A 24,372-nucleotide genomic window follows, 5' to 3' on the forward strand; every position below is an offset into this window, starting at 1 on the left:
AAACTGGAGGAAGAAAAAAAAAAAAAAGAAATTTGACTCTTTATCAAGATCTCTCCTCCCAGCACGGGCTGGGTGGGGTTTAACAGGGCCCTGGCTCTCCCCTTGCAAAGACATAGCACAGTGGGACCACAAGCACAGGACACACAGGAAGGCCCGAACACCAAATCACATCGAGTCTGACCCCTTCTGCTGCAAAAAAAGGGTGACGGGCTTGCTGCTTTTTCTGGTGTGCGAGTAGGAAACAGGGTAAAATCATCTTTTTTTTTTTTTTTTTTATACACAGCAGCACCAAACCGTTGGGCATCAAGCACTTACTCCTGTGGGGAAAAGCTCATTTCCACCATGGCGGGGGCAGAGCTGCGGTGCTCAGCGCTGCCTCGCACCCAGAGGGGCTGAAGCTGGGAGATGGCAGCGCCATCACTGCCCCATTCCCCTTGAGGACATTGTTTTAACCCCTCGGGGACCCTTTTTAACCCCTCGGGGGTCCCATTTCCCTCAGGGAACCACTGAGACGGCCACTGAGTGTCATCGTGAGGGAAACAAGGGGTCAAGAAACTAGGTCGAGAGAGGTTCTCCTGCCCTCTGCTCTGCCCTGGGGAGACCACACCTGGAATCTTGTGTCCAGTTGTGGCCCCTCAGTTCCAGCAGGACAGGGAACTGCTGGAGAGAGTCCAGCGCAGCCACCAAGATGCTGCAGGGAGTGGAGCATCTCCCGTGTGAGGAAAGGCTGAGGGAGCTGGGGCTCTGGAGCTGGACAAGAGGAGACTGAGGGGGGACTCATTCCTCGGGATCAAGATGGAAAGGGGGAGTGTCAGGAGGATGGAGCCAGGCTCTTCTGGTGACAACCAGTGACAGGACAAGGGGCAATGGGTGCAAACTGGAACACAGGAGGTTCCACTTAAATATGAGAAGCAACTTGTTCCTGGTGAGGGTGGCAGAGCCTGGACCAGCGAGGTTGTGGAGTCTCCTTCTGTGCAGACATTGCAACCCGCCTGGACACCTTCCTGTGTAACCTCATCTGGGTGTTCCTGCTCCACGGGGGGATTGCACTGGGTGAGCTTTCCACGACCCCCCCAACCCCTCACATTACTCCGCCACTCTGTGAAACAAGCGACGCCTCCCGAAGGCGGGAAGCGGCGCGTGCGCGCCGCGGGGCACGCCGGGATAGGGGAGGAGTAATGAGGGGGAGCGGGATGCTGCGCAACGCGCATGCGCCACGACCCCTCCCCTCAGCTGCGCGCCCCCCTCCCCGGGGCGGCGGCGGCGCATAAAAGGCCGGCGGGGCGGGCAAGGGTTGCCCCGTTGCCTTCGTGCTACTCTCCTTCTTCTCCGGGAATCCGCTCGCTTCGCGGCGCCGCCTCATGGCCTTCCCGCCGGTGAGAGAGAGAAAAAGTGAAGGAACCGGCCACGTGCCGAGGCGGGAGGGAGGAGACAGGCGGCGCACGCGGCCCCTTTAAGGGCCGCCCCTGGTCACGTGGCTTCACACGTTGGCGGCGCGGGGCGGGCGGTGAGGACGGGGCCTGGGGGGAGACGCCGCTCTGAGGTGATTTCCCGCCCTTGCTCCGTGTGGGGGGGATTTGGGGGGGTCCTTCCCTCAGCGAACCGGCGGGGCCAGGCTTGGGGGGGGGGTCCCCGAACGGGGGCTTAGCCCCCGTTCGGGGACCCCCCCCCAAGCCTGGCCCCGCTGCTTTTAGAGTTGCATCTTAGCTGTGTTTTAATGACTTCTCTAAGGATTAGGATATCCTAGTTCTGCCCAGCCCCCTGGGGCTTCATCATCTGTAGGTTTCCTACAGGTGTGTGTGCCTCGGGGCTGCGGGGGTGTCTTTGTTTCTGCTTCTTGTGGATGTCTTTGGTGGATTTTTGCTGCGGAAGGGTATGTTATTCTACTGAGGCGCTGCAGGTTGTGTGTGGAGCCTCTCCTGTGTGAGGAAAGGCTGAGGGAGCTGGAGCTTGGAGAAGACTGAGGGGTGACCTCATTCATGGCTATAAATATATGTGAGGATGAGTGTCAGGAAGATGGAGCCAGGCTCTTCTCGGTGACAACCAATGGTAGGACAGTGGGTGCAAACTGAAACACAGGAGGTTCCATTTAAATGTGGGAGGTTACTTCTTTCTAGTGAGGGCTTAGGCCCGACCCCACCAACCCTCCAGAGGCCTGACAGTGGCTGTGCTTTGGCTATGGGCTTCTCAATGCAGAGCCAGGGAGCAAGAGCTTTTGGCCATGGTGGTGAGGATCATCAGTTGTCTTTCTGTTGCTCCAAGAGAGCAGAAACTCTTCCACCTGATTTCAAATCACTTTTCTCACTCAGGTGTGTTTTATTTGGTGTGCTGGAGATGTCTAGAGCCTGCCTGTGCCCTCCTTGAGACCTCAGACCACCCTGGTGACATGTCTTCATGCTTGGACACGGGTTCTTGGCCTAGGGTTTAGCTGAGCCAGGCTTGGATGGGCTGTGTTCTTGCCTGAGATTCACCTTGCTGTGTGTCTTTGTCTGGGTCTGTGTTCCAGATCTACCACAATGATTTAACCTGAAGCCTTTAAACCCTTTGGTTGGTGGCACTTTGTGCCTACTGTGGGGGGCTGAATTGCCTTTCCCATTGGTTTCTGATCCTTGAGCATCCCTAGAAACTCTCTGCTCTTAAATGGAGATGGGGTTTGATTCCTAATGCCTTTAAATGACCTGTCAGCTGGATTTTGACTTGTTCCTCCACTGGCCACACTGAAAATGATGTCTCCTCTCCTGGATTGGGATTGCAGGCTGTAGGAGGTGGGACCGTCTGAGGAGGCCCTTTGGGCTGCTGGTGACACCCTGGTGTGTCACCCAAGGTGCTAGGTCGCTGCTGGGCCTCTGTGTGCTTTGAAGACCTGCAGAGCTCTTCTCAGAGCAGTATCTCTGGTTTAGGAGTTTAGGAAGGGGGCTGAGCTTTACTAGGGGAGACATGAGCTGCTTCCTACAAGGGTTTGGTTTCCAGCTCCCGCTCTGGGTTGCTTGCAATATCTCTAGGATATCTGTGACAGGCTTAAGGTGAAAAGCTCTGTAAGTGGAAGGAATTTTTGTGGAAATGCCTGGCTGTGCTTTTGCTGTTTTCTGTTCTTGTTTGTAGCAGGCTGGTGCTGCCAGCTGTGGGAAGCATTACATGCTAAATTAGCAGGAATGGGTCAGGTGTTTGGTTTGCTGCTTGGGTTTATTTTTGTCTTGCTAGCACAAACACCTAGGGAAAAGCTTTGCCTCCTGCTGTAAGTCCTTCTCTAGCAGTAACAGGAGTAGAATATGGAGTTTCATACTTGTGCCAAAGCAGCCTGATGCAGCACTTCTTTTTATTAAAGATGACTGGCAATACATTCTTAAATTGAGCTTCTGTGCTCCTCAGCTGCTTTTTATAAAGATGACTTAAAGCTTGCTCTGCCTGTTTCCTCTTGCTTGAAGATTTCAGCCCTACTTGTTGTACTCTTAGTTTGCAAATGCTCCTGCAGAGTCCCTGGACTTTACCTGGGGGTGGGCTGAGCTTTTTAATACACCAAGATTGCAGACCCCAGTGCTGAATAGATGTTAATAGTCTTAAATGGGCTGAAATCCTGAATCAATTGTTCAGGTCCTGCCTGGAGGCATCATGTGAGTTGACAATTCAGTAGCTTTATTCCTGCTGCTCCCAGGACAGAGTTTCCTTTGCTTTTACCTTAGTGGTAAAGGAGGAGGCTCTCCTGTGCAGAGAAAACTACCAGATCATACCTTACAGCAGTAAAACTGCTCCTAATGACAGGGCAGGGTAAGAAATGCACATACCCTTAAAGGGAAGAAGGCTAAAATTCCTGTGTCCTTGTGGAATTCCATTTAAAACTGCTTTCTGCCACAGGCTGCACAGGGGAAAGTTCAGTAAGGGGATTATTTGGAAGTAAAACCAGCTTGGTGCTTCAGGGATGAAGCGGTGCGGGGGAGAGATGTGGAGAAGTCAAGCCTAAAACTCTGGCAGGAATGCATCCAAAAGGTAGATGTATTAAATGCCTCCTTGACAAGTACAAATGGCTCAATTTAGAACTATAGGCTTCTGTGTGTCTTGGTGTAGCAGGGGCTTGTTCGCCAGCCTCGCTGCAATTCAGGTATTTGAATTTGGCTCTAACTCGATTTGCTTAATGGCAAGGATTCTGCTCCGGAGGCCAAGGCTGGCGAGGCTGTGCCTTCCTGCTCTCTCTTTAATGTAGCTCTTAATTGATAGCGATACCATTTGCTCAGCATGTTCAGGAGCAGAGTTCTGCTGCAGTGGCTTTTGGGTGGTGGGAAGAGCTGGCCTTGGTCCAAAAATGCTGGTTAGAGATTAAGTTTAGTGGTTTCTAGATTGGCAGAGGCTTGAATGTTGTGCAGCTGTGCTGAAACAAGCCTGGGTGTGAAAGTGGCTTGTGAGCAGAGCTTGGGGAAGCAGCTGCTCTTGCTGTTTCTCTGGACCTGCACCAGGAAGCAGGAGGGGGTTGCCTTTTTTTTGATTTTCATATGCAGAGGAAGCTTTTCAAGAGCTCTGGCTTGTGTATGATGGATGGTCCCAAAGGTAGATCAGTGCCTGTGGAGGGTCATGCCAAAGCAGAGCTGGTTTTGGGTAACTTCCCTTTGTGGTCAGGAGCTGCTGCCTAAAGGGAAGATCTGGATTTGGTTTTCTCCCTTTCCAAAGCAGACTTTAAAATTTGGGGCTCTCATTAGCTGATTGATCCTGGCCATGGTGAGCTGTTACCTTTTTGTGACTGGGATGGCCCTGATGTGCTGTGCTGACAAATTGCTGACATGTTTGCTTAACTGTTTCTTTAATGCCAAGAATTGTACTTGAGTGTTGCAAAGACCTGGAGCTAAAGCTGATATGAGTATTGGAGGCCATCCAGACTTTTCCACACTATGGTGACTACTAGCCTGCCTAACACTAATACTTGCTTTTTTTTACCAGAAAGAAGATACTGGGAGGAGCATAAAAGACTGCTGGGATAGCCCAGATGCCCCTGCACTTTCCAGTTGCAGCAATGCAGATATATTCCGCCGAATAAATGCCATGTTGGACAACTCTCTGGATTTCAGTGGAGTCTGCACCACGCCCGTCACAAAAAGCAAACGTGACATCCTGCAAGGTGACGTGTTTGGCTGGGTCCAAGATGAATTTGAGGGTCTGGGGCTGGCAGAAGGGGGGAGTTGCTTGGTGGGACCTGGTGAACACGTGGTGGTGGGAAACCTCGGTGGTGTGGTTGTCGGCATGTGCTTGTGAGCTGCTCGGAGTTGGGTTTAATGCTGATTTGCTACTGGGGACTTCATTTTTTTTGTGCTCCAGAGGGGTAAACCAGGCATTCCCTGGCAGCATGGAGGTACCTGGGAAGGTTTGCTTGTGCTCCCTGTGATGCTGTGGATCGTGTGGGCAGGACCTGAGCAGGACCTGCCAGCTTCTGCTGTAGTTGGTTCCTGCAGACTCCTCTACAGTCTGCTTCTCCTGGAGGCAGGGTTAATCTTTTAGCAGTTAGTATGGCTTATCTGCTGCATACATTAAAAATGCAAAAGAATTTTGAATAAGTGTTTGCTACAGGTCAGTTAATCACATGTTTAAGAGTGCACCAAAGCAGTGTGTGTAGGTGAAGGTTTTATGGCAAAGCAAGTTTATGAAATCAGTGAGGCAAGTTCTTGCTACCTGCAGGCTGAGAGGAGCAAGCATATTGTCTTGCACTCAAAACAGAAGGCTCAATGCCAAAGCAAAGAGTGTTGGGCCCAATCTTATCTTTATGGAAGTGAAGGACGTGCTTTTGTCCCTTTACATTAGGTGAGACCTGCCAGTAAATGTACCTGCCCAGTGCCTTGAGGTTCCTCTTGTCAGTGCAATTTTGGACAGTGGTACTTGTGCCAAGGATTTTGGTGCTTGGAAGAGACTGCTGTTGCTCCTCCAGCCTCTGAATTATGGGGTCAATAAACACTTTGGCCATTATTAGAAACAAACTGGCCCTCTGGGCTTGGCCCAAAGCGAAGTGGGAAGCAAAGGGAAAAACCTCAGCAGCTGATGACCTTGCTGCTGTGGGCAGAACAGCTTTTGTTGCAGTCACTTGGAGACAGCATTGTTTTGTGCTCATGGATAATCTGAGTTTTAATCAAATGAGTGTAAAAAAAGCGATGAACAGGTGTCTGGGCATCCTGTTTGATGCTTGTGCAGTGTGACTTTGTCCTGAACTAGCAAAATGACTGCTACCAGATGACTTCCAGCGCAGCTTAATCTCCCGGGTGTTTGAAGGGCTTAGCACTGTGGAGCAGGGGCTGATCTGGCCATGTGATCCTGTGCTGGCGCTGCAGAAACACCGGAGGAAGGGAATCACTCGCTTCGAGGTATGGATCTATAGCCAGCTTTGCTTAAAACATGACTAATAAAATGACATTGGAGGATGCGCTGGCTACTCCTGCGCAGTTGTGCAGTGAATATTAACTAATTCAGGTCAGTGGTGTGGCTAGTGGTGCGTTTTTAGAGATTTGCTGTTGTGCTGAGCTGTTTAGACATTTGTTGTCCCTTGGCACAGTGGTAGTCAGTGTTGTATCTGATCTGGATGCACTGGAATCATAAGAGAGAAGTAAAACGGAGTATTTTCCTTTATCTCCTTCAATGAGTTCATGAAAGAGTTGTTTTGTCTGCCTGGTTGAAATCTTAGCTGTAGCCCTTCATATTCCATTTATAATTTGGGAATGGGAATGTTTTCTAATTAAGTTTCAGCTTACTTGCCAGAGTTAACCTAGTTGATTGATAAAGGAACTATCCCTGCCTGCTATGGCAGATTCATCCTGTGAAGATGCGGGTTAGTTCTGGTTTTAGGTCTCAGCTTAGAGCTGGCACATTCATTTGAATTTGCAGTACTGTCTTGTAAAGCCATTCTCTGTGGGACTGGGCTATTCACCTGGCAATGAAATAAACCCATTGCATGTAAGTCTCTTGTTCATCAGCTGCTGTGGTATTCCTTATAGATGCCTGGAGCTGCTGGAAGGTGGTGCCTTGGTTGGAAACAGGATGAATTTCACTTCAGCCTTAAACTTGATGCTCATGTTTCAGGCTATCACTGAGTAACTTCTATGGAAGACCTTTTGTAGGTGGGAGTTGGTGTGTTTAAAAATAAAAAGAGGAGGCTTCCTCTAGCAAATGTTACTTCTGCTTCAGGACAACCCAAGTTGTGCTTTTTGGGATGTCCGAAGCAGCTTTTCTTGTTCCTGATGTAGCAGTTGAGGCCAATCTCACAAGTGCTGGCTCAGCCATTTGTGTGGTGGGAGGGGTCCTGCTCAGCACTGTGTAACCTGACAGGAGGTTTTTAGCTTCTGCAGTGGCACAAACACTTGTGATAGAGACTTGCTGGGCACTGAGCTGGGACTAGAAAGTGGCTGCCTTGGGTGCCCTTGCTGTTTAGGCTGATGGAAACCTGTCATCTTTTTCAGAAGGTGCCTCTAGGCTGTGCAAGAGACTGATAATAAAGTATGACCTGAGCTACCCCGGGCGGGCCAGTGTTTATCAGCCATAAATATGTGGATGAGTCAGCATCTGCCAGTACATCGTGGGTTCAGAGTTATGAGTCTGCTTGCAGTCCTGGCCTTGTTTTGTTACTGTCAGGACCTCTCTGGGTAATAAGGGCCTGAATGCAGCAGTTCTGCAAGCTTCCTTCTGTCTCAGTGTTATGAGTTGCTTTGGTTGTTTAATGTGTTGCTACTGAGTATCTTCTCTGTGATAAAGTTGGTGTTGACAGCAAGGATGTGGATTCTAGGACAGCCGTGATCTGCAAATGCGGAGATGCTTTGGCCTTTGGACCCTGCGGAAATTCATACCCTATGGCTGAGCAGCTGATCACTAAAATTCAGAATATAATGCTGCTAACTGTCCCCTGCCCAGGGTAGATGGTTTAGAGCCTGAAGCAGGCTGTCAGAGGAGTTTGCCATGCCTTTGCATGAACAAAACTATGCTCTGCAGGATCAGCATCTTGCCTTTGGTGAGCCCAGCTTCTGGGTAGGTGACCAGTGGAGCACAGACCCTTGAACTCGTGTGGTGTCTTGTCACTGCTCCAAGTTAAATTACTCCTGAGGAATTCATGAGCCTCAGGTGCTTCTACTGTGTGGGAACAACTTGTGTATTGTAGTTAAGCTGTATTATCTTGAAACTTGTAGCTTGGACAGTCCTAATGAGCATGGAGATAAACCTGTGTGTAGTAGGTGAGAGGACTGTCTTTTTACAACTTAAACTCTTGGTGGGAGAGCTTGGGGAGGAGGTTTTATTCCAACAGGAGAAATACTTGTATTTTAATTTATTCATGGTCCCTCAAGCTTCTCAGTTCTCTTCCTCAGGTCAAACTAAATTTATCCTGGATTTGACTTGTGTGTAAGAAGCCTCTTTGAGCATTAAGAGGATTACACGTGGTGGAGAAGGGACGACAGAAATTTGTGACCTTTCACTAATGCTATTGGGGAAACACGTGTGGAGGCACCGTACTCTGTGCGATGAGGTGCGTGGCAAGACAGTGATGAGAAGATCAGTACAGCAGGTCTGAGCAATGTGAGAGAACAAGCTTATTCAGCAGCCCTGGCTCTGACACAGTTGGAGTAATCCAAATCTGGGCAGAGCTGTGTGGCAGGAGGGACTGCCACTGGAGGTTTAGCTTGCCATACCTAATATTAAATCTCTGTAAAGATCATTTTACAGTTAATGATAATCCTTGGTGAGCTTGATTGCCTTGTCAAAATGATCTGAGCTGTCAGGCCCAGCCTTACCACTGTTGCAGTGGCTCATGGGTGCTTGCTGCAGGAGTTTCCCAAGCTTAGGCTTAGCTTAGTGGCCCAAACCAAAGGGTACAGTGCAGCAGTGTGGTGAAAGCTGTAATTGTAGAACCTGTCTAGTAACTTTTAGGACAGGATTGCATGGTGCTTCAAAACACCTGCCTTTCAGGCTGATTTAGTCCTCTCTGAAGAAAGGTGGAACTTCCTCAGCAAGGTTGTGTTTCACCTTTGGTGGCTTTTAGAGTGGGGTTGGAGATGGGAAAGAGAATGTGGCCTCGATCAGAGGCAGGAGTCAACATCTACCAGTGCTGCTGGACTGCAGCCTGTCCTTGAGCAACTGCTTCACAGGGATCCTGGTTGTCTGCTCCCAAATTTAAACCTGATTTGGGTATTCATCACTGGTCTGAATAAGAATGTGAGCAAAGCCAGTTTCTGAAGGTAGCAGGTGGTTTGTTTGCTTTGCCACCTTGCTAAGTGGAAGGTGCTGTTACCAGATTTGGTTCAACAACCAAAACAAAACAGCTTTTGACATCATCATCCTGTTCAGTAGGCACAACTTCAGCTTAATTAAGTAGAACAGTGAGTAAAGCTTCCTCTTCAGCTTTTGCATGCCCGTTTACTCACCTAGCTAAGCTGACTTCAACTGAAGCCAATAGTGGCTTAAAACAAATGGATTTAAAAGGATCGCAGGTACCCCAAATGTCCCAGCAGCATTGATTTCCCTTTCATTAAGCTCTGCTCATTTAACTGAGACAAAGCAGCCATTATTTTGCTACAAGTTGACAGGCCATTGTGTGAAGAAATGGGAGATGCTTAAATGACTTCCTGTGCATGGGAGTGGCTCAAGGGGCCAAGTTCAGTGTAAAAGCTGTTAGTTGTGGCCCATCAGGTCCTAATTATTCTCAGTGGCTGCTTTATTTAAGGAAAACTGGAGGACAAATGCAAACCCAGCCTAGCTGATGACTAAATAGGCTTCCTGTTTGCTCTTAATTGCAGCCAATTAATGACCTATCACTTGTTTAGCCACCTGAAAAGTGCTTTCTGGTGCTAAAATGTACATTTCTCTGTTCTTCACTACCCTGCAGCCATGAGGAAATGTCACAGTGCTGACCTGATGTGTGTGGTCTCAATAAAGGAAGATAATGTTGTAAGACTCAACATGTAGCACTGTTTGCCTGGAGTTTGTGGGGTTAACAGACAGAGAGACTGTTTACAGGAGCTCACCTGGAGCTGGCAGCTGAAAACAATTTGCTTGCCCCAAATAAATGTTGTGTGCCAGATGACACACATCCAGAATGGTGAAATTCAACACCTGTGCCCCAAAAGAGGTGCACACCTACTTACCTCTGCTTTTGGGCTTTATATTTCAAGTGTCACATTAACAGGTCTTTGCTCATGTGGGCGTGATGTTTTTCTGCGCTGGGAAGTAGCTCTAGCAAATGGGTTTCTTCATCAGATCTGCAAGTGGAAGCAGATCACAGTGTTCTTTTGCAGACTTGGCCTAGAACTGTTTCACTCTGCGGCGGTTGCAAATTGGATGGTGTTGCTGAAGATGCACCAGGTTTCTTGACGTTCAGGCTTTGCTGTAATCCCGTGGCAGACTCTTGCTCTTGGAAGGGGTAGGTAGAGCAGCAAGACTAGTTGCAGTGCCCTCTTAATTGCTTAAATAGTTGCGTGCCAGCCATTGAAGTGTTTGTGGTCACTGGAGGAAGGCAGACTCCTTTGGCTGTGAAACAGGTTGTGCAGCAGCAAATGTCTCCACTTGAGGAATTTTTCAGCTTACAGGGAAGATGTATAGTTGCATTTTAGTAAAACCTCTTCTAACTACTGGTTTATGCCTAATGAGCTTTCCTAAGCCTTGATGATCCCTGGTGTACCTTAGGAATACAATTGGCTCATCCTCTAAAAGCCTTCACTTGAGACTCGTTTGCTTTGTGTGCAAAATGTACTTGAGATGCTTAATTTTCAGGGCTGCAGTTCCTAGCCTTTAAAACTGGGGGTGTAAAGGGGTGTGAAAGGCAAAACAATGCTTTGTGCTGTGAGCTGTCTTCCCATTTGTGATCCCAAGGCTGCAGAGATGCTGGCCATGCCTCTTTTCTGAATTTGGTTTGGAAATTCTGCCTTGGTCAGAGCTCTAGACCACAAGGCTGCAGCCCAAAGAGGTGAGTCTGGTTTTGTCAGTGTGCAGAACTTACAGCTGAGCTGTGCTTATCCTTCCCCTGTTCTATAAAATCAGACCTTGTTCATGGAGGGGCTTCCTCTCTACTCAGATTCTGCTAGAACTTGGATTCTGCTAGAAATTAGCACGTGGGAGCAAAGGCAGACCTCTTTGTGGCCGCAGAGGCGGTATGAGTAGGATCTAGCTTGTTTGGTTCATGTTTGCTTAACCATTCTGTTGCCTTCTTTCTCTAGATTTTCTGGCTCTTCCAGCTAAAATCCATTTGCTGGATATTTAGCTGTTTTGGCAGGTGGTTTAAGCCTGGAAATCTCAAACATCTGAATGTCTTTGTGCTTGAAAGTAGTGCTACCTCTCAAGAGTAAGCCTGATGACACAGATGCTGCTCCTGCAGGACAGGGACTGAATCACTTTTGGCTCTCCTAGTCCTAACTTACCTGCTCCAAACTGCCTGTGGGTTACGCTCCTGATCCCAGTCCCTGCTTGTCCCCTCCACATGGGCTTAGGCTGTAATTTTCTAAATATTTTGCTGTTTCAAATGCCTGGCTGGTGCAGCCACACTACATACCAGATTAGGGGAATGAGCTGAGCTCAGACTAACTCCTGGTGGCTTGGTTTTAACCAGATGAGCTCCTCAAACCAGCTTCCTGTATGGAAATGCATCTGCCTAAACTGGTGTGAGTGGGGAGGGAGTGCTGGGGTGGGGACAAGTGGCTGTGGCTGCAGCTTGTGTGAGTTGTCTGGGCTGGGAGAGTTTAACTGCAGTTTAAGAGCTGAACTGTGTGGAGATGCTCGCCTTCAAGAAGCCTTTGAAATATCTTAAATGCGGTGCTAACATTTGAAGTCTGAAAAATGCAGTGGTGGTGTGGAAAGCTGCTCAGCCTGTGCTGCACCCTGGCTCCAGGGATCTCCTGGACAGACAGGAGGACGCCATCCAGGACAGCCGCCTGCTCCAAGACCTGCACGGGAGCGTTTTACTAAGGACTTGCTTCTTGTGATGCTGTTGAAATCCAACCTAACCAGCTCGGGAGGCAGGAGCTTGGGCTCTTCCAGACGCTCGGGCACAAGCCCAGCACGGTGCGGCTTCCTCTGCCAGGATGGTTGGTGTCCAGTGGCAACTCCGGGGAAAAATCCAGGTTGGAAAAACTTGTGCTGGTTCGTGGGGCTTGGAAAAGTCTGCAGCAAAGCATTTGGGCTGGGTTGGGCTGTGTCAGGTTGCAGAATGAAACTATTTTGTATTTGGGAGATGTTTACTTATAACTAACTTGAGGTTTTGACTCTTTAGGCTGAGTTTTTGTAGGAAATTTTTTCCTGCCCCAGTACCCTATTTGTTTTGTCTTCCATCAACAATTGATTTCTTTGTAACAAACTTCCAGACTCTGAATTTGAAAATAACTATTCCAGAGATCTGTTTAACTACTAGTTTGTGGTTTTCCTCGATGACCTGTATCCAACTTTCGGTGTGGCTGGGAGTGTTAAAGGGGAAGTGGACTTGTGCTGGCTGTTTGCTTCAGATGGGAAAAGGTCTACCTAAAAATGCTGGTTATCTAAGCAATTTCTACTCTGATTCAGCAGTTTACCCATAGCTGAATTGCAGGGAGCTTGTCTTTAATGTAGACTGAAGTAATCAGAGGGAAATGTAGATCTCTTGAACTTGAATCTGATTGGATTTAAACAAAACAGCTTACTTCCTGAAAAATGTAGATAGCTAGGGAAAATGTGGCTGGATGCTGTGGAGTGAGCATTTCCTGTGGCTGATGAATTTGTTCCACATTTTCCTTATTTCTTCAGTGGTGGTTTTCATCCAGGAGGTTGGATGGGGGACTCTGGGTGGGATTTGAGTTGTGCTGTTGGTCAGTATTCTGTGTCTGTGAAAACTTGGTGGGAATTAATCTTGAAGACAGCCTAAAACCCAGTAAGATTCTGATCCCCAAAAAGAAGGTAGTTTCCTGCTGCTGGGGATCTGGGCTAGAGCAGAGCACTTGTGCATTTTCATAAATGCAAAAGTGTTCCATATTCATATGGGCAAGTTATGGTTGCTGTGGGAACTGAGTTGTCAGAGCAATGTGCCTTCATCCTCTCCTCCCTACAGCTGCATTATAAACGGGTTTTAGGGCCTGTCCAAAACAAGCAATCTGAAAACTAGACTGGAAGAATTAATGCACTGAAATCCCCTGCTGAAGATGCAGCGTGATGCTCTCGGAGGAATATTCAATGCTGTTATAGGTGCTTGATAGTAATGTGACTGAGTTGGCACTGCAGCTTGTACTAGTGCTAGTAGGGGAGAAGAAAACCCCATTCTGGTGAAGAGCTGGGAAGGCAGAGTGATGCCAGCAGTTACGGTTTTAGCTGCTCTCATCCTGACCCCAGTGTTTCAGCTTCCCCCTTGGTGATCTGGAAATGCTGGTGCTCTCCAAATCAATGTGGGGTGGAGGTGAGGTGATGGCAGTGGCCTGAGTCTTGCATAGGACATCCAGCTGATGGTGGGGCCTTGCTGGGCTTGGCTAGTGGTCCAGGATGTGGCTGTGCATGTGGCAAAAGAGGCTGGGGATGCTGTCTGGGCCGCACGTGAGGGATAACGTGACAGGCTGGAGTCACTGCAGCCTGGCTGGTGTGTGCGAGGTGTACATCTGATGGCACAGGGGGAGGGCGCGCAGGGAGGAGGAGGAGGAGACAGCTGCTGCTGCTTGGTAGCTGGCTTTTAAATGCCCTCTGACTCAGATTTTGGGTAACACAGCTGAGCATCTTGTGGTTTCATCAGCCCCCACATCCCTGCATTAAACTGGAATTCTCAGACTGTGAACCTGCTGCGTTTCCTTAGGCTGTTGGCACAGGCTTAAACCGAGGCAAGAATCCGGTGTCTCCAGTACCGTGGGGTTGTGAACACCCCCTAGGGAAGGGGAGGACTGGGAAAGGGGGGGACCAGGCAGCCTTAAAAAAATTCCTGATTTGAATTGGGTGCTGTCCTCTGTGCCAACATGATGTGCTCATGTGGGCTGGACTGGGATGGTGGACATCTCTCTGGGTAGCAGCAGGGTTGAAGGTTATCCTCGTTACTCAGTGGTAAACAATGCAGAGTCAGTGAGGCACAGTGGCCAAGTTGAACCAAATAGATTATGCTAGCAGAATTGCAAAGCTTTGCATCGGGCTCTGAATTAGAGCCAGCAGCTGGAGGCTGGCCAGGACTAAAGTGTTTTTGGGTTTTGTGGGTGGAGGGAGGCGGGGACAGGAGAGCTGGGTAGCACTCGAACTAACTGTCTGCTCTGTCGCTGCTGCTGCTGTCGGCGTTGCTGGGGGGATCGCTGCCTCCAGCCGGGCTGCTGTGTCGGATCGGGGAGCCCTGCTTTTGTGCTGCCTGCCTCCCCCGTTCACTGGAGCTGCACCTCTCCTCCTGCTGCCTTGTCTTTTGGGGAAAAATCTTCTCCTTTCTTCTTACCTTTGATTTTGTAAGAGCTGATGCAGTCTTGCATGGCTGAGTGACGTCACTGTCAGCACAGTAAGCATCAGCAGCCTGGTCACATGCTGACCCAGTCAGTAATGCAGACGGGATAGGAAGGTGGAGGGGCTGAGGGGGGTGGGGGGCTGGTTTCTGGACATATGGTAGCCCTCCCTTTTGGGGTTCAACTGCTAGTTGCAGAAGCCGTGGCTTCAGAGCAGCACGAGACCTGGCTCGGGGCTTAACGCTTCGGAAAACTCCTTTTTTTAAAAAAGAAAAAAAGCAGCCCTGAACTCTCAAGCTTCTGTTTGTTCTCAATCTGAGCAGACTTCCAGGACTCTGAAGAAGCAGTGGCAAGCAGGATGCTTTTCCCCACGTCCACGCAAGAGTCTTCCCGTGGCCTCCCAGACACCAACGATCTGTGCCTTGGCCTGCAGTCCCTCAACCTGACAGGGTGGGACAGACCCTGGAGCACCCAGGACTCTGAAGCTGCAGCACAAACCAGCCCACAGTCCGGTGAGTCTGCTGACACATGCAGCAACACTTGTTGGATTCCTTTTTTTTATTTTGGGGGCGTTTTAAAGCTAACGCGGAGCAATTTGCTTGTGTAACGGAGTGCTTGCAGTTACTGATGGGGGCTTCTGGACCTGTAATGCTTGTATAATGTGGTGGTTGAGTTGGGGAGGCTGTGGCTGGCTGTGCCACAGCCCCCTCTGCTCTGCTGTCAGTTCACTGCAGACGAAAAGTGCCCAGGCCTATGTTTTCCTCAGTGCTGTAACAACCTCACAGAGAGGGGAGAAATCCTCTCTGCATTTGGAGGGAGTGTGGGTGGGAGTGTGGTGTCAGGAGGCTGAACACACCGGGTGGGAGTGATGCCGAACTTCACTCCAGCAGCCTGTGAAAATCCCTGGGGGTGGGTAGCTCTGCAGGCAGGGGTGTGCATGCTTGGAGAAGGTACCCCCCCTTACCTGACTGTGAGTATCCAGACAGCACCACTTGCTCCTACCCTACAGTGCTGTTGCTTGCCCAACTCTGCCCATGGGGTGTGGTAGGTGCAGCCGACTCACAACTTCAGCCGGCAGCTCACAGGCTGCATGGAAGATGTGGAGGGATCTTTCTCCACTCCCACGTTCAACTAGAAATAGCGGTCTGTGCCTAGCAGTGGGCTGGAGGAGATGCTGTGGAATGGCTTCTTGCTTTAACTCTTTTGGTCCAGCACAAACCTACGTGCTTGGCGGGGTGTGGGCTTGCAGCCACGTGCTGCTGGCTGGTTTGCCCTTCCCCCTCTATCCTCTCCAGTGTGGTTTTGCAGCTGGGATCAGATGGGGAGGTTTTGGGGTGCTAGAGTGATGCAGGGTCCAGTTAACTCTTCCAGAGGCACCAGCCTTCTCTGTAAAATTGCAGGAGGAGAAAGGGGTGCTGTGTGCACAAACTTAATGCATCTGCTCGGCCTGGTGACGGAGCAGGGGGTAAAACAGAGGGAAGAGTTTGCTTCCCAGCCTCTGAGCGCTGTAAAAACCAGTTTCACAAATAGTGCTGTGCTCGTTCAAGTAGCAGTCCATGGAAAGATCTAGTGTTTTGGCAGAGTTTGTACAAGTTCAGCCTGGTTGCTACAGAAACTCATCCCTTTATAGCAGCACGCTGCTGCTTTGTTAAAAGGGTAGTGCATCTGTGGGCAGACTTGGGTGACACAGGAGGCCCCAGGCGTCAAGTCCGTGCTGACAGGAATGTCGATGGCTTCTGGGGTGGCCTGGGCAGTGGGATTTGCTCACAGATGTTTGGGGGGGACAAGGGGGTGCTGTCGACCACCTCTGATGTCCAGGGGATGCTGCTCTCAGGATAGGAAGAGCTGCTGGGACACAGTCCTGGATGTTGCTGCATGGGTTGTAAAACAAAACAAAAATAATCACTTGTGAGGTAGTGGGGTTTGAAACAACAGCTTGATCAGCACAGCTCACTGGAGTTTTTACATCTGATTTCCAGCAGACTTAGGGTCCAGGCCTGCCTGTGGGCCCCAGCACTGGCACTTAGGGTCTGCTTGCGGTCAGGCTGCGGTAGTTTTATTAAGCTTTGCTGTGCTCCAGCACATGGTCCTCTGGGCTTCCCTGAATGAACCAGGGAATGCCACATGCTTGGTATCTGTCCTCTTTTTGTTGCCAGCTGAAACCTTGAAGGAGGAGGGAGAAATGAAAGTTATTCTGGTGCAGTAGTGCCTTAGAGCTCTGCACCGATGGTTGTTAGACTATGGGGCACCAAACCCATGTTATAGCATCTTTACGTTAAAGAGCACACTTAAACATCCCTGCTCAATGGTGCTGCTGCTGCTGGCAGCCACAGCGCCTGGGTCTCGGTGCACAATGGCGCTGCGGAACAAGGGCTGTCGCACACCGAGGCGGCTGTCCCAGCCCCACCTGATCTGCTGGAGCAGTCTCCAGCGCTCTCTTGGCCAGCTTCCCACCAGGCTGTCTTGGCAGAGGCGCAGATGTCTCTGCAGCTCTTCGGCAGGCAGACGAGCAGTGGTTGCACAAGCCCCTGGCCGGCCCTGTGCCTCGCAGGTTGGGTGACAGGGCCAAGTGGAGTCGGGGGGGTGGGTATTACTGTCAAGGGTGAAGGGACCTCTGGTTTCAGGAGGGAGATTGATTTGGCGGTGATTTGAAGGTTCTCTGGTGACCTCCCTGCTCACGAAGGTTGCATCTGGTGTCAGGCGCCCTTGCTGACTGCAGTGCATCGAGCTGGAGCTCCCACCTGCCGCAGAGCCCTGGGAAGGATCTGAGTGTGGCACTGCCCTGGGCTTGGGCCATCTGCACCCCACTGCTGTTTGTGACAACATGTGGAACAGCTGCTGGAGGATGGCACCCAATACTGTCTGGAGAGGCCTGTTCGTCTCTTCTCACTCCTCATATTCCCCTTGGTATGTGAGGGGAGTGTGGCAGGCATGTGGGCCCAAATGCAGCTGTGCTGCTTGCACAGAGGAGCCTCTGGCTTACAGAGGCTGTGCACAGGTCTAGGGCTGTATAGCTGGGGGTCTCATGGTCCTAAGACAGTGTTCTTCTTCTCAATCCCACCTTCCCATACTGAGTGAGCAGCAGCTGGGCCAGGAGTGCTCGTTGGCCTGGGATGCCGTTGCTTTTCTGCTCTGAGAGCTGTGGGCATGGTGTACACTGACTGGAGAAGCGAAAGGCTGATATCTGTGCACAGCTGTTGTATCACTTCAGCCTACCCATATCTGCAGAGCCTCATCTCTTTTCCTCCTCTGTGCGGGCCCTGGAGTGGCAATGTTAAGCTCCTTGGGAGCGGAGATCTTGTAGTTCAGGAGCATCTTCTGAGGTGCTCCTCTCTGGGTGGCAAGGCAGTGTTCCTGTATCTGAAAGCTGTACAGATCTGAGGAGCTGGCAGATGCTGATGCTTCCAGGTGGCCTGCCCATGCTGTGATGGAGAAAGGGACGTAGAGAGGATGCTGCTGTGTCCAGGTACTCCTGATGCCCAGTGCTGAGGCCTGGGAGGCTGCAGCTGGCCTGGCCCCATGGGCTGGGGCCTCCGGAGTGTCCTGAGGGCAGGTGGGGCTGCAGCAGGGCTGGGATGTCTCTGGGGACAGCGCTGCCAAGCAGAGCTGTTATGCCACTGGCGCCCAAGTGTTTGGAAGGTTCCAGCAGTGACTCAGCTGCACAGACCCACAGGGTTGGAAGGGTGGAAATGCAAAAAAAAAACCCTAACAATCAGGCTAAAAATACTGCTGATGTGGTCCCCTGCAGTGCCTGAGCTTGAGTACTGATGAGCTGGGACCTCCTCTCTTGCCTGCGTAGTCCCTGCCAGTGCGGAGTGCTCGGCCTGGGAAGGACCTTTGGCTGCCAGCCCTGCTGGTGTCACCTTGCACTGCCAGGGCGGTGTCACCGTGCAGCTTGGTGCAGTGGGATCAGGTGCCAGGGCTGTGCCGGAGGAGGCCAGAGAACAGCAGGGCCGGTCTGTACACTCTAATCCTGCCTACGTCCCCCTTCCCAAGGGGCTGCTGAACCCCTTGCACCCAGAGAGGGTTATTTGTGACAAGTTTTGCTCTTGGGTCCAGCACCGTAATGTTCTGAGGGGGTGCCGGATGTGCTGGAGAGAACCTCTCCAGGAGGCAGTGGCTGCTGCAGGCTTGAGCTGCCAGCATTTACACACTGTAGGATTGAACTGCTGTCTCATAGCAGGGAAGGCATCTCAAACCCGCTGCTGCCACTAAGATCTGTCAGGCTGGAAATACTTCAGCGAGTCCCAGAAACCTCCTCTGTGGCCTGTGGAGGAGCCTTTGCAGGAAACAGGCCTTGAATGCTTCCAGCCCTGTCATTCCTGGCTGTATTTCTTGAGGCAGTGTTTCCTTTTCTTTAAAGTAGCCTTGTAGTAAGCAGTCACTTACATTGACACCTTCAAGTTCATCTCTCCACAGAGGCAAGAAGGGGTTAAGAGGCAGTGAGATGGGACTGCCCTTGGTGGTATCCTTTACCTTTACTGCCCTGTTCCTCAAGGAGCACAAGCAAATGGGGTCTCGATCCAATTTTTGCCTAGAGAACAGGTGACAGCAGTACACAGGCAGATCCGTGTGCAGATTTTGGGTCTCCCCGGCTGGTTTTTTAGCTTGTGTGCCAGCTGGCCTGGCCTGCCCTACATCGGGAGGCTGAGACCAACCCTATGTGGGACAGACAGACTTTCCCACTGGGAAATCATCCTAAAACTGGTCTGCTAATGCTAAGTTTGTGATGCTGACCTGCAAGGATGTTTCCAGGAGGATGAGCTTTTCTTCCGCAGAGGACATCTGCCTCTCTAGGTGAGCCTAGCCTGATCAGGTGAGCCTTCCTGATGGTGTCAGATGAATGATCTTGCTGTATCTGCCTCTCTGCTTGGTGTGTGACCCTAAAGCTGCTGGTGCAGCAACAGATTTGAGCTTTTTTCTTTCCTTGGATTTGCTCTTGAGACTGCAGCTCTAGCCTTCTCCAGGGTGGCTGCTGCTGTCTCATCCTTTAGCCTGCAAGGTTACAGCTCCAGTTGCTCTGGTGCTGGGGTGCATTGCTGGATCTTTCCAGCCCTTGGTTCTCCTGCTTCCCAGAGCACAGCAACTTCTGCAATAAGCTTGAATGTCCTTATTATTTGCAGTTGCTTAAAATCAGCTAGGCTAGGCCTGCAGGCAGCCTGTGTGTTGCTGGCAGATAGCTGAGGCCTCCGAGTGTGGATCACTCTGAAGTCTTCAAGGCAAAACCCTATCTCTGAAGGATGAAAGAGAAGACCTGTTTCACAGAAGGCAGTGTGGTTGTTGTCATGGACTCAAAGCCTTTCTTCTCTGTAACAGCAGGAGGGACTCTAAGCTGCTCCCCTGGGACGGGCTGTTTTCAGACTCCTCAGAAATGCTGTGTGTGTGGTGGCAGACACCTGAGAAACACTCCCCTAGTGAGCTGCTAATCGGTCTGGGGCTGGTTGTTGTTAATAAGTGGCCTTCCTCGAGCTGTTGGTTTGGGTGTTCAAGCCACAAAGCTTGTGGAAGAACTTAGAGGGTCAGTGGATTTGGGGGAGGGAAGTCCCCCATATCTCCCCTTGCAATTTAACTTGCTGCTACACAAATCTATGGTGCAGAGTACCTGCTCCATTGCCACCTCTGTTGTGTCCCTCTGCATGTTTGGGTCTCTCCCTGTTCTTTTACCCCCTGTCTTTTGCACAAGTGGCTTTGGAAGATGGTCACTGCCTAGATGTGCCCTCAACTCCTGCAGGAAAATCCTTCTTGTGCTAGAGGAAGGTTTCTGAGGTTCATTCTGGTAGAAGACCTCAGCTTCTAGGGTGTGACCAGAGAGTATTCAAGAAAGACTTTGCTCTCTAGTGACAGGTGAGCACTCAGGTCCAGGGAGTACTTTACCCTGAGATTTGTTCAGATTTAAGCTCAAGTCTGCCTAGAAAACTCAAAAGGCTCCATTGTAGTGTGGATGGTATGACTGATTATGTTGGGGCAAGACCACTTCTTGCTGGACTTAAACCTGCATCTGATTCAGGCAAAATGGTAACCAAAGACTTGCCGGTGGTGGGAATCCTGAATTCCTCATGTTTTTGGTGTTGTTTGTTGCCTTGGAAGGAGGACGGGCTTTCCCAGCAGCTGCCTGTTAAGCCTTGGTCCTTCTGGACCAGCCTTGCTCAGGGCTTTGTTGTGGAACCACAAACATACTGGTGGTGCCTTCAGTGTGGAGTTAATGGTAATAATTGTGCACGGGAGCAAAGCTGTGAGCTGCTGTGACTCGCGTGGTGCCCTCCTTGGCCATCATGCTTCAGGAGTGCCCAAGACGGCCTTACTGCAAGCTTGCCCCATGCCATCGTAGCTCCTGTAGCGCTTTTCTGAGGGTGTACTTGGCATGGATGCTTAATGGGTGCTTGTGTCCTGAGCATGTTTCAGCAAGGGCTGCTCATGCTCCGTGGGCTGATTTTTATAGATATATATTTTCAACTACTAGCTGGAGCCAGCCATGCTGCAGAGTAGAAAGCAGAGAGCACTTAATAGCTGCAGACTGCTCATCTGGCAGCAGTATTTGATCCTTAACAGAAGAAAATATGTATCAAATAAGTAAAACAAGTATCAAAACTCTGAGTTTGGAATTGCTTTCTAATGGAAGTAGCTCTTAATCCACCTCTTAAAGCTTCCATTTGAGCATCTCCTAAACAGATTTCATTTGCACTGATGCTGTAAAATAATGCAAATAGATGAGTAACTGGGATGAGAACCTAACCAGCATCTCGGCCTGTATCCAGTGAGGACTGAAGTGGGTCAGGGCACTCTTGTGCTGGAGGTGGCTTGCAGGAGCAGGCACGCACCAACCAAAACCTTCTGTTGGGGAAGGATGTCTTATTGCAGCCTCTGGAGCTACCTGGTGATGCTGGTGTGAGCAACAAATACATTGGGCTCATGGAGCTTGTCTATAAGTTTTTTACTCGAGTTGCAGTCTGAACTGTGTGCCAGCTCCTGAAATCTGCCTTAACAAGCATGTTCCATTTTGAGGAGAGCATCAATGTGGCTGTTTGGTACCCCTGAGCTACCCCAGGCAACTAATAGCCTGGCCTTTTTTTTGTGACTGATACTGGAGGTAGTGGCAGGGTGGTTTATATGTGTACAAGCTTTGATTCCAGGTGAGATTCATCCCCAGGATTCTGCCAGATGTGGTGGGTTGTTTTTTCTCCATCCCTTGCACTGTTAGATGTCTAAGCAATGGCTGGGATGCTCAGTGAAAGGCTTTGCCTGCTGTAGCTCATCGGTGGTAATAAGGTAACTCTCTAAAAAAGACCCTAAGTGTGTTTTTGCCTCAGTGCCACTGTTAGAAGGAACACTAGGGACAGGGCCAGCGTTTGGCTGGTTTGTACAGCTGAAATCCTGCTGAGATGTTGTGTGGTGACTCCACCTGGGACTGCTGTGAGAGGACCTTTTGGGCCACCTTGCTGTCTTTAGGGTGGCAGCGTAACTCAAGTTGGAAGGGACCTCTCAAGGTTATCTAGTCCCAAGCTCCTGCTCAAAGCAGGATGGGAAAGCTGCTAGAGGGTGGCAAAAGTAGCGTAGCCCATGGGGGCTGTAGAAACCAATTCCATGGGCTGTCTTGTTCCCAGAACAATGCTGGTTTAAATGGGCACCTCTGAGCTGGCTCTGAAAGAGTCCACTTCCAAAAGGTACATGGTCCTCACTGTCACCACACAGGTGCTTTCTGGTGCCACCATGGGCCTGGATTAACAACAGGGGTGTCTTCAGCTGGTGCCGCATCTTCTGTCTTGGCACCTTGTGCATGGTCCCTTTGGGCGCTGGCAAAAGAGCTGAATCACAGGTGATGTCTGTGCTGCTGCCAGCTCAGAGGCTGCGCTCAGACACGGCAGCAGCCGCCGTCTGTTGGAGACGGCTGCAGGGAAACGCCTGGCTTCCCTCCCTGCCCCTCTGGCATGTTTTCTCCCCAGGAGTGAAGAGGGAAGGTGAAGCAAACCCCTGAAGCTGTGATTCTGCACCTGAGTCTTCTGGAAGGTAACTGGGAAGCTGCAGGCGTCACTGATGGTACTGGCTGTGCCAGTCTCCTGATGAAATATGTGGCTTTGTGCCAGCTGAATGCCTTAGTCAGGCTTGTGTGCCATTTTTCAAATCAGATTGCATTTGGGACTAAAGGTTGTCTTTTTTTTCAGTTGTTTTTCCTTTACTGCAGCCTGCTATCTTGCCCAAAGGGGTACGGCCACCAGCCTGCTCCCCCTATAGAGAACGTACTTTCCCCCAAAGGTGATATCCTGATGGATTCAACACCCTACAAACTGTGGTGAAAATGAGTCAGTTGCATCCTTGTTAGCACCTAAAGTAACACATGCTGCAGAGTTTGCACCCTGGATGTTGCAGCAGATAATTGAGAGGAGTTTGGTACTTAAATATAGAAGTGTTTTGTTCTTGAGGCTTGTGAAGCTGAAGCTTGTTGTGCAGAATTTGACCTGAATATGTTGGCTTTTAAATCCCTCTGGGACTGATACATGTTAAACCCTGCTGCATTTCAATGTTCTGATCTTTTTAAAGACAAACGCAGTTGTGGCAGTCTGCTTGGTGAATGCAATTACGGGCACGCTTCTCATCCTGAATTGTGTTTTAGCTGTCTTTACTGATTTTATATTTACCTTGGGCATCTGTTTTCTGTTTCTAGAAACACAGTGGTAAATTCCCTGCTGCCTCAAGAGGCAGCAAGGCTTGTGGTCAGCTGGGTCCCACCAGTGCAGGAAGACCCGTGAGTTCTGTTAATGTGATAAGCTGCTCCGTATTCCTACTTGTCGCTGTTTCCATTTTTCAGGGCATACCGGGGAAGTGACTTACCACACTGATGCTGGAACCAAGAATAGACCTTAGGTGTCCTGACTCTAATTCTGTGGTTCAGCTGTGGGATCGTGCTGCCTGTCTTTATTCCCCTGTCCCCTTCTTAGCAAACCAGAAATAGCTGCCTGAATATCCTCAGTTCTTCTCCGCCCCACGTGAGGAATCTGTCAGGGCAGAGGTTCCTCTTTTGTAGTTCAGAAACAAAAAGTAGTTGCTATTTAGGTGACAGTTATTGCTGGTTTGATCACATCTGCAGCTCTGGGAGGTGCTTTTCTTGAACGTTGGCAGTTGGCTCAAGATGATGGAGAGTTCTGTTGCATTGTACTGGAGATGTGTGTGCCTTACTTCAGGTGACTTTTCTCAAACAGCACTGACTTTTCTCCATTGGAATGATGGTAATATAATCAAATCAGGAGGATTTGAGCTGGACAAGACCTCTGGAAATACCAAACCTGCTCAGATGAACTGAGGGCCTAAGGATGGAGATTCCCTCTGCTTCTCTGCGCCCTGTCCCATGGCTGCACCACTTAAGAGGAAAAAGTTGTGCCACTTCTCTTGCTGCAGCTTTTCCTGTTGCTTTGTGCACTGTAAGAGCCTGCAAGAGCTCCCTGTTAATGACTGAACAGAATGGGAATGTGGTGTCTGCCTTCCCTATGCCAAGCAAAACCTGTTCCTGTACAGTGTGTTGTGTCCCTGTGAGTGTCACTGCAGCTTCTCTTGGTGTCCCCTGCACTCCCCATGCTGTGGCTGCAGCTGTGCTGGCTCCTTGCTGGCAGCACGAGGTCCCAGGGCCGCGGGCGTGAGGCACTAAAACTTCACTTAAAATGAGTCTGGGGTATTGATTTCCCCCTTCTCCTGCAGCAAGGTGGTTGTTTTAAGGTGCTTGTATGTGATGGAGGGGGAAAACTCACTCTGGCATCCTGGCTGCATGGCTGCTGTAACTACAGAGACATTAACTGTAGCTGTAGGAGGTGGTTAAGATGCCCGTTTGCCTTTCAGACATGCAAATGTTTCCCTTGCCATGGAGTTGCTTGGTGTCTGTAGGAGGTGCTGCTTTTTGGCTGACTAAAACATTCAGCCTGCTCCCACCCCACCGGGGCAGAGTCTGGCTGGGCGGTAAAAACTGCAGACGAGCTGTTTTTCTGGAACTGCAGCAGGCTATTGTTTAGGACATCAGCTT

The 24,372-nt window shown here is 50.2% G+C and overlaps 1 protein-coding gene across 3 annotated transcripts in view; it reads left to right on the plus strand.

Moving 5' to 3' along the window:
- Positions 1 to 5,028: 5,028 nt before the first annotated feature.
- Positions 5,029 to 24,372, plus strand: part of CPEB1 (cytoplasmic polyadenylation element binding protein 1) — a gene marked incomplete at its 5' end in the record, with an annotated part of 33,596 nt that continues 14,252 nt past the window's right edge. For 2 of the 3 annotated variants that reach the window (XM_082060942.1, XM_082060943.1), the window contains 2 exons: positions 5,029 to 5,104; positions 14,690 to 14,878. In XM_082060942.1, coding sequence (XP_081917068.1) covers positions 5,029 to 5,104; positions 14,690 to 14,878 — 265 coding nt within the window. Of the gene's footprint in view, positions 5,105 to 14,372; positions 14,423 to 14,689; positions 14,879 to 24,372 lie in introns of those variants that run through there. The other variant, XM_082060944.1, reaches the window with a different exon arrangement.

Source organism: Streptopelia decaocto (assembly GCF_964273445.1).
Source record: "Streptopelia decaocto genome assembly, chromosome: 9".
NCBI lineage: Eukaryota > Metazoa > Chordata > Aves > Columbiformes > Columbidae > Streptopelia > Streptopelia decaocto.